General features: G+C 39.9%; 1 protein-coding gene across 2 annotated transcripts in view; it reads right to left on the reverse strand.

Annotated features, from left to right (window-relative positions):
* Dpm1 (Dolichyl-phosphate mannosyltransferase subunit 1) overlaps positions 1 to 20,022 on the reverse strand; it is a 110,751-nt gene that overhangs the window by 35,604 nt on the left and 55,125 nt on the right. For both annotated transcript variants that reach the window (XM_090381909.1, XM_090381910.1), the window contains exons 5-6: positions 12,998 to 13,093; positions 4,240 to 4,308 (exon numbers count right to left, since the gene is read on the reverse strand). In XM_090381909.1, coding sequence (XP_090238035.1) covers positions 4,240 to 4,308; positions 12,998 to 13,093 — 165 coding nt within the window. The remainder of the gene's footprint in view (positions 1 to 4,239; positions 4,309 to 12,997; positions 13,094 to 20,022) is intronic.

A 20,022-nucleotide genomic window follows, 5' to 3' on the forward strand; every position in this document is an offset into this window, starting at 1 on the left:
TAAAATTGTCCGAGTGGAGGGTGAAACTCCTTGGGCTGCCATCGCTGTTTGTAATCCTGACCTCACTGTAACTAAGATAACAGACCTGTGCAAAACCTGGGCAGTCTGCACCCATATAGCATCGTTCCTAGGGGAATTTTATGTAGTGTCCATCTACGCCTGACCAGGAGAAGACATACTCCCTACAATTCAATATCTTCAGAATCTGCAGCAACAACTGCCAAATGCCAAACTTATATTAGGCCTTGATGCAAACTGCAGATCACCTGCCTGGCACAGTGAGACACCAGAACGGAGAACAACAAACAAAGGCCAGCACCTAGAGGAGTACATATCAAGCGGCGACCTATCCATTCTAAACAGACCAAACCAGCCCCACACCTTCTCGAGTACTATGTGGGAAGCAAATATCGACCTAACCCTTGCAAGTCATTCCATAGCAGGACACCTCTCTCCTTGGGAGGTACAAAAACACTGGACCACTTCAGATCACAGTGTTAACTTACAACCTCCACCGATCACTCCAAACGCAACATGTCACACGACTTTTATTACCAAGTACGCCATATCAAAGGTGGATTGGAAACTTTTTAAGCAGCTGCTGATGGAGAAAGCAGAAAACTTCCAACCCCAATGAATTCAACCTAGACTGGCATCAGTGAGAGGTAACAAAATCAATCACAGAAGTGGCAGATATAGCCATCAAGAAGAAAGTGCCTTCCCTCAAAGCCGTTCCTTGGGTGGGCACCAGAGCTCACAGATCTCCGGAAAAGGGTAAATAGTGCCCGCAAGGCATTTCAGAGGGTGCGTGGTTGGTCAACAGTACCGTGAGGCCAGAAATGACTACACAGCTAAAATAAAGAAAAGAAAGAAAGCCTCATGGGAAAACCTAGTAAATACAGAAGGAAATACTAACCCCTGGGGAGTGGTGTACCGGGTCACAACAAACAAACTCCCCAGGGGGGAAGTCGTAACAGCAAACGAGACAGCTTAGGGAACCTATACCAGAACACGGAAATCTTCTATAGACAATATCTTGGTCTCCATATTTTTCTTCCTGCAACCGAACCTCAAACCAAGGAAAAAAGAAAACAAAGTGAGGACAATAACTCATACCCAACTACAGCTGTTGAACCTGCCTTCTCACCAATGGAGCTCAGCATAGCGGCAGCGAGGATGAAAAATAGAAAGACCCCTGGTATAGATCAAATTGAGCCCGAGATGCTCAAGGTGGTGGTAGAAACTATACCGAACACAATATTGGGACTCCTCAACCGATGTCTCTCGGTGGGCCACTTCCCGGCCTCGTGGAAAATGGCACAAATAAAACTCATCTTAAAAAACCCGACGAAACCACAAGGATTGCCAGGGTCGTATAGGCTAATCGCCTTGCTGTCAATCTTCAGCAAGCTCTTCAAGCGCCTTCTCTACCAAAGAATCGAGAACCACTTCCAAGAATCAAACCTCGTGTCGCCTAATCAATATGGCTTTAGAAAGGGAGCGCTCGGCGGTAGAGGCTCTGGAAAATATTATTGAAATAGCTAAAAACTTCAATACTTCTTCCTAATATCAATTGACTTTGCAGGAGCCTTTGATTCTCTCTGGTGGCCTGCTGTTCTGGCCAGGCTCCAGAAGGCTCATATCAGAGGAGACTTATATTGATGCCTCAAATCCTATCTTAAAAACAGGCACATCACTGTTACCATTCCATATGCCTCTGTTTCTAGGCCGGTCCACAGAGGCTGCCCTCAGGGTACTGTCCTGGGGCCACTCTTCTGGAACCTGGTCCTCGACGAGTTCCTTAACTTGGATATTCCAAGTGTTAAAACCCAGGCATATGCGGATGACCTGGTTCTGATGTTGCAGGCTGACAGCCGGGCACGACTGAAGACCATAGCAAACCAGGCCACTAGCGACTTGCAAAATTGGGCTAGCGCAAATCTCCTTACTATCTCCTCAGACAAAACAAGTTCAATACTTCTCAGGGATTCCTTGACCCTGGAAGATCTTTGCAAATTAGGATAAATGGGAAAAACCATTAAAGTTGCTAACAGAAATAAAATACCTTGGAGTGATACTTGACAGAAACCTTAGCTTCATGCTACATCTCTGCTACCTGAGAACAAAAATAAGAAGATATGCAAGCCTGCTGGCCAGAGTCACTAGGAAAGACTGGGGCCTGAAGAAGCGGGGCCCTTGGCATCCTCTATAAGACATTCTTTATCCCAGCACTAGCCTATGTAGCTGGGGCCTGGTACACAAAGACTAACACAGCTGTCAACAAGAAAAAACTGGAGATGACACGCCGATCGATATTACTCATAACGACAAGAGCTTGCTGCACTGTGAGCACCCACACACTCCAGGTCCTGGTGGGATGCCTTCCCCTGGACTTGGAGATTGCGTGCTGGGGGTTGCTGTACCAACATTCCAAAGGAAAAATAGTCTCCCATATAGGAATCACCACAGACCTAGCAAACTCCAAAACCGTGGAGAACAGACGGATTTTGCAACACGTGAAATCACTATGGCAAAATCGCTGGAAACTTGCTAACAAAGGCTCCATTACAAAGAAGTTTATATCGGATGTCAGACAAGTTTATCCACTCTTCCCCAGCCTGGTTTTCGCCCAGACTCCAAACCACCTACCTATTGACCAGACAGACTCATTTAGAAAGAGGCTATATGACTTTGGAATCTCAGCTACTCCACGGTGCTCCTGTGGACAGGAGGAGTCCTGGGAGCACCTGGGCTACGAGTGTGACCACTACGAGGACCTCAGATGTCAACTATACACCAAGATTGACTTGCTTCTTCGAAACCAGGAGGACATTGTTCTACAAAAGGAAGAGACCTACAAAGCATTCACACTTTTTGCACAAAATCTGTTCACAAGACAACAGACCCTACCCTCCCCTTGAGTGGAGGTATCTCAAAAGTTCACAAATCCATGAATAGGATAATATCAATCACGAGACAACAGCCATCCCTCAATGGCCCAGAGTAATGAAAACACAACTAAGACTCTGACTCAACTTGGTCAAAGACACAACAGAAAACCAGAAGAACCCCATCTTGCCCTGTTGGGCACCTGGACTAAAGGAGATCCAAGGTTGTCATATGACTCAACATACACTGTTTCTCTCTTGAACGGTGCTTTCTTTCCCCTCCTGTGGGGAGAGGGGGCTTTCCCCCCCATGCCTCCCCTTCCCCAAATCTCTTCCCTCTGGTGAAGCATGGGCCTGCTCCACTGCAATTGTGGGCCATCCTCTCTATCGCCCCTTACTTCCTTTTCTTCCCTCCGGTCTTCAGTCTTCACATCCCGTTTGCTGTTGACTTTCACAGCGTTTTCAGTCCTACACATCCAAATTTAACTACATCAAAATTTCTTACAAGACCAATTTAGGCATATAGCAAATATTATTTCAGCGTATAGCCCCACACCAGCTTCTAAATTATTCTAACAAATGCTAATAACTAACCACAAGCAGCACTTTTTTTTTTTTTTTTTTTTTGGTTCTAGCCACTGAAATCCCAGGAAAGTAGGTGGCAGGACCCGCCAGAGTACTATATAGGTAACACCCGACCGGCCTCCCCGTGGTGAGGTATGGTAACGTCGGGTCCCATTAGGGGCCCGGCGGCTAATAGGCCGGATGAACAAGGGCACAACATGCTACATACCACATGACCCATATAATTTTAAATCCCAGGCTTGTCCGATACAGTGTACATAAGCAGAGATGGGAGAAATCCCAGGAACCGTTAGACCCAAATATACCTATACCTAAACATCATTGCTGACCAGGTACACCCTTTCGTGGCAATGGTCTTCCCCTCTGGCGGTGCTGTCTTTCAGTGGGATAATGCGCCATGCCACACCATCCAGTTTGTTCGAGACTGGTTCATGGAACATGAGGAAGACTTCCAGGTCTTCCTCCTGAATTCCTCAGGCATCAATCCCATCAAGCATCTGTGTTTTGTTGGAACAGCAACTCCGCTTTGCAGCATCTCAACCATGGACCTTACAGGAGTTAAAAGATCTGTTGGTTACGTGTTGGTACCAGATACCACAAGACACATTTAGAAATCTTGTAGTGTCCAGGCCTCACTGGGTACAAACATCATATTACGTAGGTGGTCATAATGTTTTGGCTCATCGGTGTATATAACTGGGCACAATGTTCTAACATTTTACATATCCGATGAAAATCTGTTTAGTTTGCACCACGATTATCTCACCTGAAACTTCCAGTTAAATCAGATGCACCTGGCCTCAACAGGATCTGAGTCAGAAAGTTAGCTCCTCGACTATAAGTTAAAAATAAATAAATAAAAATTAAATGCTGAATTTCAAAAGCAGTTTTATTAGTACAGAATAATGAAATCATCAAACACAAGACAATCAATATTGAATTAAAAATAACAAAACTGAAATATCTGGATGCATAATTTTTCTCTCATGAACAGGTTACTGATATATAACAGACCTGCTAACATGCAAATTTCAGACCAGTATTGAAGATAAATATCTTGAATGAAATATCAGAAAACTGGTATTTCATTTCAATCCCATATTATACTGGTATTAAGCTACCCATATAAAATAATCTTGCATTTAGTTATATTAAACCTCATTGTCAGCGCAATTCTCACATGACAATGACTAACATTAGCATTAGCTGAGGCACATGATGCAAGAAAGCAAGCTTATACAGCATCAGCCAAAAAAAAAAAAAAAAACCTTTCCCATTTCACTGATTCTTTGGTTGCAAATGTTTGTCTAGTTTTTCCTTGAATTTATTGAAGCTATCAACTTCCACAACAACAGATGGTTTTTTTTTTTTTTTTTTTTTGATTTGGTAGTTGTTGGCGCATCGGCTTCTGTGGGCATATTGCACCTCCCAAGGTTTTTGCAGTACTTTGATCCAAGCCCGAGGCGGGAATCGAACCTGCGACCTTTGGGTTGCCGGGCAGGTACTTTACCCACTCGGCTAGCCCGGTCGGTGACAACAGATGGAAGTTTGTTCCAGCAATCAACTACCTGCTAGCTAAAGGCAAACTTCCGCACATCTATTCTACAACTGTTTTTCCTCAGTTTGAATCTATGCTCCCTCGGGTTTGTAATCTGAGCAAGAAGAAGAATCCCATCAGCATTGAGCCTGCTCAATAGTTTCAAGGGTGCCTAGTCTCCAGAAGCTGCAATTTGCAGGACTGAAGCCTTTCTTCATAAGAGCACTCCTTTGTTCCCTTCACCAGTACTTGTTGCCCTTCTCTGTACTCATTCTAGCAACTCTACATCCTTCTTAAAATGAGGCTTCCAGACCTGTATGCAGTACTCAAGTGTGGCCTGACCATTGCCTTATACAAGGAGATAATCACCTGCTTATCCCTGCTCATAAAATTCCTGTACATTGACAAGACCCCATGGCTTACTCTGGCAGCCTGTCTGCACTGGTCAGAAAACTTCATATCTGACTGCAAAATTACCTCCAGATCTCTTATCATTCTCCATTACCCGAGTGTAATACCACCCAGTTGGTACATTTCTCTGGGGTTACTGCTACCCATTTGCAGTACTTTGCATTTGTCAATGTCAAACCTTGAATTGTCACTTTCAGCAAATATACCTAATTATTCTAGGTCTTGTTAACAGCAGTATATCGATTCCTGCCAGCCTCTGTATCATCTGCAAACTTAGACATTAAACCTTCATATGCCTTCAACAATATCGTTAATAAATACTCAAAATAGTAAGGGATCCATCACTGAACCCAAGAAACTCCACTAAATTAATCCAGGAACAGTGCCTATTCATAACCACATCTTCTGCCACTCAACCATCCCTTTATCCATAGCAGTAACTTGTCTTAATCCCAATACTGTTCCAGTTTCTATAGCACTCTTACGTGGGGAACAGTGTCAAAAACTTTACTGAATATAAGTATACGATATAAGAATTATTTTTTGCATCCAGTTACTGTGTCAGAGCAACAAACCAGATTGGTCAGAGATTTCCCTTTAATAAATCCATGCTGCAATTGCCATATAACTGCGTTCCTGTCAAGATGATCTGCAATACTTCTTTAAAAACTAATTCCATAATTTTACCTAGAACAGAAGTCAAGTTTAAGGGTCTTTAATTACTCACTTCATCTTTTCACCACCCGTTGTGAAAATGAAAGATATTTGCACATATCCAATCTTTTTTTCCCTTTTGCTACTTCTTTTAATATAATTGGCTAGATTCTGTTAGTACCAGGTGCCTTCTTTATTTTTTGCTTCAGCACGCCATTTTCCTTTCACTTTCTTCTCAGTTATCACAAAATTATTTAGTTCCCAGTTACAAACTCAGTATACTTCTGGCATCCCTAAAAGCTTCTTCAGTTCAGCAACCTGTACAGGATGGGCCAATGAACCACATTGGCCCACTAGATAACAGTAGACGGAAAGAGTTAACATAAGCAAACAATCCTTTGCTACTTTTCTTTGCATTAGTAGCCAAAAACTTTTCACAATCTGACATTGGTAAGTCAGATTATTAGTGACTCTTAGGTGACTTGATTGCAGACTACTTTAATTTTATTGCAGGTTTCTATGTCACCTGATAATTTATAATCATATCATGCATTTTTATTCTCTGCCACTAGTCTCATCAGTACATCTGACATCCATATCAGTCTAAACCTTGAAAAAATATTTCTTAGTATAAAAAGTTTAATAGCTTCTACAATTACTTCCCTGAAAACTTCCCATTTATCATTTGTATTTGCTAACAGCAGCAGTTGGCCCCCCTGAAAAGAACTGAAAAACTGTCTGAGACCATTGCAATCACCTTTGCAAAAACAAAATCCCTTCCCTTTACCCTTAAGTAGTTATATCTCTAAATAAATTCTTCATAAACACTAAGATCACTGCCAACTTATAGTTCCTTTAACTGAAGAGACTCTTATTGCAAGAAGAGCCATTGCTAATACATATGAAGAGTACATGCCTAAATAATCAAATCAAGAATATCTCTTTCTCTTGTTGTCTTTAACATGCTGATGTAGAAAATTGTTAGCTAGTAAATCCAGAAATGTTCTGCTAGTAAGTGAGCAGTCAACCCACAAATTCCAATTAATATTTGGAAATTAAAATACCCCATAAGACATTTTACTGGTTCACTTTAGTTATTTATATAGTCGTTCATCCTACTCATCACAATAAACAGGCCTATAACATACACCCACTCATTTTTGTTTTCCAGGTGTTTATGTCTCACCACTAGCAAGTCGGTATACTATTATAGAATCTATGTGCTTCTTGATTATAGAACACTCTGACAAACATCCTGTATGACAGAGTGGCACCATATTTCTGCTATTTCTATAATAACTGCATTTGATGACATAATTCAGTTATATGGAGGTCCTATAAGATAAAGATACTAACATTGTTTCTAATATTTTGGCCAAAGCACTGATGAATTTTTTTATAACTTCTAAGCATATTCCATATTGAATAAGCATATTCCATAAAATGTAAACAGTTTAGCCAGATTATTAAAATTGTAAAACATAAAAGGCATGCATCCCTAAACATAAGACATTCAATAAAAATATGATAAATGGTTAAAACAATTTTTCAATTCTCATACATAGAGTCTTTCCCTGGGCAAAAATACTTGTGTCAGATGACTGACCTATGTGGAGCTGAGCAAGAACAACTTCCTCTCTCCGGACTCTGTGTAGACTGGACCACTATTGATTACAGGCTTAATCTCATGTAGTTTATTTGTGACCTGTCCGAGCCAAGAATTTTGCCATCTGGGAGTATAATTTGCCTGTAATCTGTATAGGGGACCAATAGACAATGACTGATTTTGCAGTGATATCAGCTAATTCATTTTCCCTGATCGAAATGTGGCTTGGGATCTCCAGCAGAAGCAGATCTGAAATTCTGATTCAATGAGTCAAAAAAAGCATCTGCCAAATCAAGGACAGGACTGGATGAAGGTTATATACACCTCATTGATAATGGTGCCTGTACAATGCTCAACAAATTAGTATATATCATATACCTTTAGCAGAAAGCTACTAGGCTTTACATACCAACTAAGAAATATTGTTCAAGGTTTAGGCCTAAATGGATGTCAGATGAACTAATGAGACATATGGCAAAAAAGAAATGGGTGACATGGCAGCCTATGATAGATATAAGCTGGTCTGTAACCAAGTCACAAAGGAGATTAGGCAGGCAAAGGCATATTATGAGAAAATCTTGGCAAAGGATGCAAAGAAAAACAGAAAAGACTTCTTTACCTATGTAAACTCTAGAAGGAAAGGGATGAATCAGATTGGTCCACTGGATATTGATGGTTCAACAGTTGAGGATCCTGCTCAGGTGGCTAACAAACTAAACAAGTATTTTGCATCTACATTCACACATGAGGAGTTATTCAGGAAGGGGAATGTCAGAGGTGAAGTAAACTCTGGCAGTAAGCTAGATGATTTTGTAATAACTGAGAGGAAAGTGGAGGAGAAATTGTTGAGAATAAACATAAAAAAGGGCACCTGGGGTGGATGGGATCTATCCAGTTATATTAAAGGAGGTAGCAAAGGAAGTAAGAAAACACTTAGCCATAATTATGAACGCTTCTTTGGACTCAGGGGAGGTACCCATAGACTGGAATATCAAAGGAGGATCAAAGGCTGACACAAGTAATTATAGACCTGTGAGTTTAGCTTCTGTTCCAGGAAAATTAATGGAGGCACTGGTTAAAGAAGCACTGCAGGATTATCTAGACAAGACTTCAGTTACAGCTCGGACACAGCACAGTTTTGTTAAGGGAAAGTCTTGCCTGACCAATTTGATTGCATACTATTATGCTGTTACAAAAGAACTGTATGCAGGGAATAACTTTGATATTATATATTTGGATCTTAGAAAGGCTTTTGATACTGTTGCACATGGAAGACTGCTGCACAAATTGGAGCAGTGTGGCATTGGAGGCAAATTGCTGCTATGGATAAAGGAATGGTTGAGGGGGAAGAAGACAGAGAGTGATACTCAATGGACACTGTTCATCGTGGACTAATGTTATTAGTGGAGTCCTACCAGGGTTCAGTGTTGGGTCCATTATTGTTTTCTGTATTTATAAATGATATTGATGATGGTATATCAAGCTTAATGTCCAAGTTTGCAGACGATACAAATGTTGGCAGGGTTGTTAAGGACACTACTGACGCTATGCTGCTGCAACAGGATCTGGAAAGGTTGAGCAGATGGGCTGAGAGGTGGCAAATGGAGTTTAACATTGACAAATGTGAAGTACTACATATGGGAAACAGCAACCTCAGAGCAAAGTATCAACTGTGTGGTACTACACTGAGAGTGGTACAGAATGAAAAGGACCTGGGGGTAATTGTGCAGGCAGATATGAAGTTCTCTGAGCAGTGCAGACAGGCTGCAAGAGTAGCTCATGGTGTCTTGTCAATGATATGCAGAAATTTTTTTTGCAGGGATAAGGAGGTGATTATTCCCTTGTATAAAGCAATGGTCAGGCCACACCTTGAGTACTGTATACAGGTCTGGAGGCTTCATTTCAAGAAGGATGTAGAGCTGCTGGAACGAGTACAGAGAAGGACAACAAGATTAGTAAATGGAACAAAGGGCTGCTCTTACGAAGAAAGGTTTAAGTTTTGCAAATTACAGTGTCTCGAGACTAGGCACCAGTGAGGTGATCTGATAGAGGTGTATAAAGCCTTGAATGGTTTGAGCATGCTCAATGCCAATGGGATTCTTCCTCTTGCTTAGAATAATCACCTGAGAGGGCATAAATTCAGATTGAGGAAAGACGGATGTAGGATAGATGTGCAGAAATTTGCCTTTAGCCAGTGGGTAGTTGTTTGGTGGAACAGACTTCCATCTCATGTTGTGGAAGTTGATAGCCTAAATAAATTTAAGGCTCAGCTGGACAGGTATTTCGAACAAACAGAGGGGTAAAATGGAAGTGTGTTTTTTTTTTTTTTTTTTTTGGCTGATGCTGCATAAGCTTGATTTCTTGCATCATATGCCTCTACTAATGCTAATGCTAACTGCTATCTTTAATGTGATCAAGGGCTATTTCTATTGTACTACTTCAAAAAATCAGCAGAAGCCTGCACTCTCTGCTCCATGTGATGTGGTTCTAGTATTTGTGAAATCCACCTGGCATACAATTTCCTGTATTCCGGTTTTCCAGAATTGTTTTCCATTCCCACATTTTCAGTCTAGCATACATTTCACAAGTATTAATGCATGCCTTCATAAATCAGTTTATTCATTCTGTTCTCATTTATCCACTGTTAGCATTAGCATTAGTAGAGGCATTTTATGCAAGAAAGCAAGCTTATGCAGCATCAGCCAAAAAAAAAAAAAATTAATTAATTAATTAAAAATAACCGCTTCCACTTCACCCCTCTGTTCATTCGAAATACCTGTCCAGCTGAGCCTTAAACTTATTTAGGCTATCAACTTCCACGACAAGGGATGGAAGTCTATTCCAGCAACCAACCACCCGCTGGCTAAAGGCAAATTTCCTCACGTCTATCCTACATCTGTCTTTCCTCAATTTGAATTTATGCCCTCTCAGGTGATTATTCTGAACAAGAGGGAAAATCCCATCGGCATTGAGCATGCTCAAACCATTCAAGGCTTTATACACCTCTATCAGATCACCTCGCTGGTGCCTAGTCTCCAGACACTGTAATTTGCAAAACGTAAGCCTTTCTTCTTAAGAGCACCCCTTTGTTCCATTCACTAATCTTGTTGCCCTTCTCTGTACTCGTTCCAGCATCTCTACATTCTTCTTGAAATGAGTCCTCCAGACCTGTAGGTGAGGTCTGACCATTGCCTTATACAAGGGAATAATCACCTCCTTATCCCTGCTAGAAAAATTTCTATATATCATCAACAATACACCATGAGCTGCTCTTGCAGCCCGTCTGCACTGCTCAGAAAACTTCATATCTGCCTGCACAACCACCCTCGGGTCCCTTTCATTCTCTACTACTGTCAGTGTAGTACCACAGAGTTGATACGTTGCTCTGGGGTTGCTGTTTCCCATATGTAGTACTTTACATTTGTCAATGTTAAACTTCATTTGCCACCTCTCAGCCCATCTCCTCAACCTTTCCAGATCCTGTTGCAGTAGCACAGTGTCAGTAGTGTCCTTGACAACCCTGCCAACCTTCGTATCGTCTGAAAACTTGGACATTAAGCTTGATATACCATCATCAATATCATTTATAAATACAGAAAACAATAATGGACCCAATACTGAACCCTGAGGGACTCCACTAATACCATTAGTCCACGATGAGCAGTGTCCATTGATTACCACTCTCTGTCTTCTCCCCCTCAACCACCCCTTTATCCATAGCAGCAATTTGCCTCCAATGCCACACTGCTCCAATTTGTGCAGCAGTCTTCCATGTGCAACAGTATCAAAAGCCTTTCTAAGATTCAAGTATATAATATCAAAGTTATTCCCTGCATCCAGTTCTTTTGTGACTGCATCATAGTATCCAATCAAATTGGTCAGGCAAGACTTCCCCTTAACAAAACCATGCTGTGTCTGAGCTATAACTGAAGTCTTGTCTAGATGATCCTGCAGTGCTTCTTTAACCAGTGCCTCCATTATTTTTCCAGGAACAGAAGTTAAACTAAAAGGTCTATAATTACTTGTGTCACCCTTTGATCCTCCTTTGTGAATTGGGGTCACACTTGCACATCTCCAGTCCCGGGGTACTTCCCCTGAGTCCAAGGAAGCTCTCATAATTATGGCTAAGGGTTTGCTTACTTCCTTTGCTGCTTCCTTTAATATAACTGGATAGATCCCATCCACCCCAGGTGCCTTTCTTGTATTTATCTTCAACAATTTCTCCTCCACTTTACTCTCAGTTATTACAAGATTCTCTAGCTTACTGCCAGAGTTGAATACACCTCTGGCATTCCCCTCGCTGAATAACTCCTCATGTGTGAATGTCGATGCAAAATATTCATTTAGTTTGTTAGCTACCTGAGCAGGATCATCAACAGTTGACCCATCAATATCAACTGGACCAATCTGATTCATCCCCTTCCTTCTAGAGTTTACATAAGTAAAGAACTCTTTGCTGTTTTTCTTTCCATCCCTTGCCAAAGATTTCTCGTAATCTGCCTTCGCCTGCCTAACCTCCTTTGTAACTTGGTTACAGATCAACTTGTATCTATCATAGGCTTCTGTGTCACGTGTTAATTTTATGTATCCCATGCATTTTTCTTCTCTGCCATATGTCTCATTAGTTCATCTGACATCCACTTAGGCCTAAACCTTGAACAATATTTCTTAGTTGGTATGTAAAGCATTCATAAATCAGTTTATTCATTCTGTTCTCATTTATCCACTGTTGCTGCAATGAAGGACAGACGTTCTTCAAATTTCCACAACCATCACTGACAAGCCTAATCCACTCTCAGCAATCGCAACCACTGTCATGTCCCAATAAACATTCTTTGAATGTTGTTGAATCTTGATAGGCATCATGGTCTCCGCATTCAGAAGCTCAATATCAAATTGTTGCTTCGTGCGTACACAACAACATCATCCTCCAGTTTCACATATTACAGGCTTGCCATCAGGTATGCAATGTTGAAACTTGCAGAGTACTGGTGGTCATGTTTAAGTTTCACCTGACACCATTACATTTTGTATGCAGCATCAAGCAGAAAAAAACTTTGAAGGTATTAGTTTTCAGAGCAGCCCTCATAAAAATTTGAGGAACACTGACTTAAGTCAATTTTTTTTTTTTTTTTTTTTACATGTCACATCTGCCACTGATAATATATCAAAAAACAAAATTCTTCATGTGGCAAAGAGTTACAAAATCTATATAAACTATATAAATCTATGTATTCATATATAAAGAGTTACAAAATCTATGCAACTCTTTATATATTCAAATTAAACAAACTGCACTATATTTCAAAATCATACCTGATAAGTTTCCTTTTAAAATCCCATCCATAAACACCACCATTACCAACATAACGGGTTCCTGATACAATATCACAATTCTTTTCCTTCTGCTTACTATATTATGAAATAAAAAAATAAAAAAACATTAAAGCTACACACATATCTGTACCTACACAAAGGATATTTCTCTATTAAATATATGATTTTTAAGACCAACTCAAATGAAAAATACATGTTACAAGTTGTCTATGATGGCAGTAATTTTAATTTTTGACTTCAGGCTAGAAAGTATGCACCACCCAATATGCTGGTATCTCCAGAAACCCACTTAAACCCTTGGTTTAAGTCGACTTGGGTTTCTGGAGATAACAGCATATATCAAATCGGCTAGTATATAACAGAGCTATGATGCAAAATATGTTCTACATTGATATCAATATTTGTAGAAGAATAAGAGAAATTTACCTCAATATGATGCGCAGAACACTTCCGTATGATACTCTCCAGAAATTAAAATGAATAAAAGATTAACGCAAAATGATTAAAGTAAAAAAATCAACTGAAAACAATTCAAAAATTAATTAAAAATTCAAAAAACAATTTAAAAAATTAATTAAAAATTCATTTTAAGAGTTTAACGTAAATTTTGAAAAACAATTTTCCTTCCTGAAGTTGACAGTGCTTGTCGACCATATGTCGTGATCACAGGAATGGAAATTATGGTCCAGCATATGAACTTGGATCTTAAATAGATAATTTGTCCTCACGCACGTGCATGAAAGGCTGTGATTATTTGTCTTCACACATGTGCACAAAAGACCACAAATTGGAGATTAGATACAGACAGCAAACGTTAATAGAATTCTCGTGTAATTTAATTCAGATGGTTTCTGCAATTAATAGTTTCGTATAATTACACTGGACACCAAGTATTTTGGACTCATTAAATAAAAATGTATGGTTTTCGTTAATGCCATGAAAGGCTAATTCTGACCCTGTTGAATGAGAAGCACGTACTGAGGATGCGAGCTGTTTTACTCAAATATTCACCAGTAATAATTGCACAGATCCTGAGTAAGAGGAGTCACAATCACTGTTGTTGTTATTTGGTTTTTAGGAGCATTAGCAACTAAGGCCATATTGCTCCGGTGCAGTGATCATTCCCTGACCTTTCCGCATGCTCCGTATTTGGTGGTGACGGGCTCGAACCCCGGTCTAATCAAGAAGCGTGTGCTACGCACTGCTGCTCCTTCCCACCTGGCTACAGAGGCCCCTGTCACAATCACTTTAAAAAATATTGTATACCAAGTCCAGTAGATTGACAGTAGCCACTGGCAGAGGTCAAAGAGATTCTTGCACTGCTTCTATTAGAATGAGCAGAAGCCTGAAAAACAAGATGCATGGTATTTCCGAGACTGCTGGGAGCCATTGCAGTACAAGTAAACACATGGGTTGTGTTAGGGTAGCTAAGAATAGAAACAGGTGCAGGTATACTTGCGTGTACACCAATGCTAGGAGTTTAGTAAATAAATTTGATGAATTTGAGGTATTGCTCAAAACATCAAAGGCAGATATTGTTGGGATATCAGAGACGTGGTGTCACACAGATATAAGGGATGCAGAACTGCAATTTGGGGAGTACAACGTCTACAGAAAGGATAGACACGTTAGGAAGGGGAGAGGGGTTATGCTATTAGTTAAGAAACACATAAAAACCAAGGAAGTGAAGCCAGACAACATCGCTGGACAGTGCAGTGTTGAGTCAGTTTGGTGTGACATAAGCATTGGGAGATCAAAATTGAGAGTAGGAGTGTGCTATAGGCCTAATGACTCTGATGAGTATAATAAGGAACTGTACAGGGAAATAGAGTGGGCCAGTAAATCAGAGAGTCTTATAATGGGAGATTTTAATTTCCCAGATATTGACTGGAATTTGGGGGCTGGCTACTCACACACTAGCAGCGCTTTTGTGGATTTATTGGATGATTGTTTTTTTCATCTGGAGATTTTCAACATTTATCTGCAAATTCTTAATGCATGAACCACTAGGTGGCAGTGATCACAGTGTGCTGAAGTGCGATTTACTCAAAGAGGTAACTACCATTAGGGGTAAAGGGAAGGGCTATTGCTTCCGTCAAGGCGACTACGATGGACTGAGACAGTATTTAAATTCTATACAGTGGGACCAACTGATGATGTTACCAACAGCAAATTCAAAATGGGAAGCATTCAAAGAACTTATCTTGGAAGCTACTAGGCTTTACATACCAACTAAGAAATATTGTTCAAGGTTTAGGCCAAAATGGATGTCAGATGAACTAATGAGGCATATGGCAGAGAAGAAAAATGCATGGGATACTTACAAATTAACACATGACACAGAAGCCTATGATAGATACAAGTTGATATGCAACCAAGTTACAAAGGAGGTTAGGCAGGCGAAGGCAGATTACGAGAAATCCTTGGAAAGGGATGCAAAGAAAAACAGCAAAGAGTTCTTTACTTATGTAAACTCTAGAAGGAAGGGGATGAATCAGATTGGCCCACTTGATATTGATGGGTCAACTGTTGATGATCCTGCTCAGGTAGCTAACAAACTAAATGAATATTTTGCATCGACATTCACACATGAGGAATTCTTCAGCAAGGGGAATGCCAGAGGTGTATTCAACTCTAGCAGTAAGCTACAGAATCTTGAAATAACTGGGAGTAAAGTGGAGGAGAAACTGTTGAAGATAAACACAAGAAAGGCACCCGGGGTAGATGGGATCTATCCAGTTATATTAAAGGAGGCAGCAAAGGAAGTAAGCAAACCCTGAGCCATAATTATGAGAGCTCTCTTGGACTCAGGGGAGGTACCCATAGACTGGAAATGTGCAAATGTGACCCCAATTCACAAAGGAGGATCAAAGGCTGACACAAGTAATTATAGACCTGTGAGCTTAACTTCTGTTCCAGGAAAATTAATGGAGGCACTGGTTAAAGAAGCACTGCAGGATCATTTAGACAAGACTTCAGTTATAGCTCAGACACAGCATGGTTTTGTTAAGGGGAAGTCTTGCCTGACCAACTTGATTGGATACTATGATGCAGTCACAAAAGAACTGGATGCAGGGAATAACTTTGATATTATATACTTGGATCTTAGAAAGGCTTTTGATACTGTTGCACATGGAAGACTGCTACACAAATTGGAGCAGTGTGACATTGGAGGCAAATTGCTGCTATGGATAAAGGGTTGGTTGAGGGGGAGAAGACAGAGAGTGGTAATCAATGGACACTGCTCATCGTGGACTAATGTTATTAGTGGAGTCCCTCAGGGCTCAATGTTGGGTCCATTATTGTTTTCTGTATTTATAAATGATATTGATGATGGTATATCAAGCTTAATGTCCAAGTTTGCAGACGATACAAAGGTTGGCAGGGTTGTCAAGGACACTACTGACACTATGCTGCTGCAACAGGATCTGGAAAGGTTGAGCAGATTTATCTGCAAATTCTTAATGCATGAACCACTAGGTGGCAGTGATCACAGTGTGCTGAAGTGCGATTTACTCAAAGAGGTAACTACCATTAGGGGTAAAGGGAAGGGCTATTGCTTCCGTCAAGGCGACTACGATGGACTGAGACAGTATTTAAATTCTATACAGTGGGACCAACTGATGATGTTACCAACAGCAAATTCAAAATGGGAAGCATTCAAAGAACTTATCTTGGAAGCTACTAGGCTTTACATACCAACTAAGAAATATTGTTCAAGGTTTAGGCCAACTACCATTAGGGGTAAAGGGAAGGGCTATTGCTTCCGTCAAGGCGACTACGATGGACTGAGACAGTATTTAAATTCTATACAGTGGGACCAACTGATGATGTTACCAACAGCAAATTCAAAATGGGAAGCATTCAAAGAACTTATCTTGGAAGCTACTAGGCTTTAGGGGTAAAGGGAAGATGGGCTGAGAGGTGGCAAATGAAGTTTAACATTGACAAATGTAAAGTACTACACATGGGAAACAGCAACCCCAGAGCAATGTATCAACTCTGTGGTACTACACTGACAGTGGTAGAGAATGAAAGGGACTTGGGGGTGGTTGTGCAGGCAGATATGAAGTTCTCTGAGCAGTGCAGACGGGCTGCAAGAGTAGCTCATGGAGTATTGTCAATGATATACAGGAATTTTTCCAGCAGGGATAAGGAGGTGAATATTCCATTGTATAAGGCAATGGTCAGGCCTCACCTAGAGTACTGTATACAGGTGTGGAGGCCTCATTTCAAGAAGGATGTAGAGCTGCTGGGACGAGTACAGAGAAGGGCAACAAGATTAGTGAATGGAACAAAGGGGTGCTCTTACGAAGAAAGGCTTAAGTTTTGCAAATTACAGTGTCTGGAGACTAGGCACCAGCGAGGTGATCTGATAGAGGTGTATAAAGCCTTGAATGGTTTAAGCATGCTCAATGCTGATGGGATTCTTCCTCTAGCTCAGAAAAATCACCTGAGAGGGCATAAATTCAAATTGAGGAAAGACAGATGTAGGATAGACGTGCGGAAATTTGCCTTTAGCCAGCGGGTGGTTGGTTGGTGGAACAGACTTCCATCCCTTGTGGTGGAGGTTGATAGCCTAAATAAGTTTAAGGCTCAGCTGGACAGGTATTTTGAACGAACAGAGGGGTGAAGTGGAAGTGGGTTTTTTTTTTTTTTTTTGGCTGATGCTGCATAAGCTTGCTTTCTTGCATCAAATGCCTCTACTAATGCTAATGCTAATGCTAAAAGTCATTTATTTGTATCGTGAAAAGGAACAGACCGAGCGATTTTTCAGTATAGCGTGTAATTTGCGTATTGGTCTGGCCACAATCTTAAATTCGGTAGCTTTAAATATATCTGTTAAGCTGCTTGCGCCACTGTTCAACGTATGGGACAGAAATAAAGTATTTTTTGATGTTACTATTGTTGGTTGGTGTAGTTTTTTGTATCCTATGCTTAGCTTGTACCCTAATTCAGTTTATTGTAGCAAGGGGGTAACCCCTGTTTAAGAATCTGCTGGTTAATATCTGTATTTTTGAGTCTAACCGTTAACAAAACCCATACATTTTTATTTAAAAAGGCTAAAATACTTAAGTGTCCAATGTAATTATACAAGACTTAATTGCAGAAACCATTGAACTTAAATTACATGAGAATTCTATTAACATTTGCCATCTGTATCCAATCTCCAATTCGTGGTCTTTTGCACGCATGCGCGAAGACAAATAATTGCGGCCTTTCATGCACATGTGCAAGGACAAATTATCTCTCTATTTAAGATCCAAGCTCACATACTCCTAATTTCCATTCCTGTGATCACGGCATACAGTCGAAAAGCACTGTCAGCTTCAGGAAGGAAAATTGTTTTACAAAATTTATGTTAAACTTTTTAAATTAATTTTTAATTAATTTTTAAATGTTTTTTTGAATTTTTAATTTTTTAAATTGTTTTTTGAATTTTTTATTTTTTAAATTGTTTTTTGAATTTTTAATTTTTAAATTGTTTTTTGAATTTTTAATTTTTGAATTGTGTTCAATTGATTTTTTACTAATCATTTTACTTTAATCTTTTATTCATTTTAATTTCTGGAGAGTATCATACAGAAGCATTCTAGGTATCATATTGAGGTAAATTTCTCTTATTCTTCTACAAATATCAAATTGGTGTAAATGAAACGCATATTATAATGTCGTTGTTATTTGGTTTTATGAGCATTAGCAACTAAGGCCATATTGTTCCTGGGATATGTGGTGGTCATTCCCTGACCTTTCCGCATCCTCCATATTTGGTGGTCACGGGCTCGAATCCCGGTCTAATCAAGAAGCGTGTGCTATGCACTGCTGCTCCTGCCCACCTGGCTACGGAGGCACCATATTATAATGTATTTCAATGGAATGCATTCAAGATGTATAAAAATTAAAGCTCGCTTTCATAAAAATAACACAAGAATTTTAACACAGGCAACCCCCATACAACACAGTTTCGCTCTAACACAATTGATAAATTGCGGCAATCCTCATACAACACGGTTTCGCTCTAACACGGTTAGAGAATTTCAGTAAATCTCACATAACGGTATTTTTGAGTGTTTTTTTGGGGGAAACTGCTGTTATGTTGGATGTAATTTTTTAACATTTCCACTCTTTTTGAATCTCCAACTGTTGACTTGCTATTCAAAAAAAAATACTGAGAAATCCCTGTATTTTATTTTGTTGGGAAATCCCCATGTTACGTTCTGTGCTATTGAACTTGTGGAATAATCTATATTTCAAAGTTTTATTACTACTAGATAGCACACCAGGCTATCCAAAAGATTTAAGTCATCCAAACATTGAAGTTTTGTTCCTACTATCACAGTTGTACTAGGTTAATACAACTTTTTTCATTCATTCATTTCACTCATTTCGTCAGAAAATCATTACAATGGATTTTGGAAAAAATTGATTCCGAATCTATTGAAGTAATGAAGGCATGGAAACGTTTCTCAACGTTAAATGGTGGGGGAAAATGTGTGGCCAGAGTCAGTTCATTCAGGAAATATGGTCGAATCGGTGCGATAGTAGAACTTGCTATGTCGGTAAGGGGAGGAGATTTTATTGATATGATTACTGAAGCCCTTATGGGTAGCACACTTTTTCACAACATGACTGAGTTAGTTGGGCTCAGGCGAGGGTAGCATGGTTTTTTCGGAACAGAAAATCAACCTCAGGACACACTCAATTTATAGACAATATACACAGAGTAATATGGTCTTAGTCGCCTATGCTCCTAAAAAAATTAAAAAAGGATATGATTACTGAATACGTTCAAGAATTACTGGTAGAAAAAAGAGGCTGGCAAAGCAGATTTGGTGGAAATGGAATCGGAGGTATAACCAAATCAATTCAGAGGTTGATAGCGCAGATCAAAATTCTAAACTTCCAAATTTTACACTAAAAAGCATACGAGAAGGCATAAAGTTAGTCAAGCAATTAGAATCTTATTTTTTGAATGCAGATTCTTGAATGAAAGGAGCCCAAAG

This window comes from Mastigoproctus giganteus, chromosome 9, assembly GCF_048544385.1.
Source record: "Mastigoproctus giganteus isolate SK-2022 chromosome 9, ASM4854438v1, whole genome shotgun sequence".
Taxonomy (NCBI): Eukaryota; Metazoa; Arthropoda; class Arachnida; order Uropygi; family Thelyphonidae; genus Mastigoproctus; species Mastigoproctus giganteus.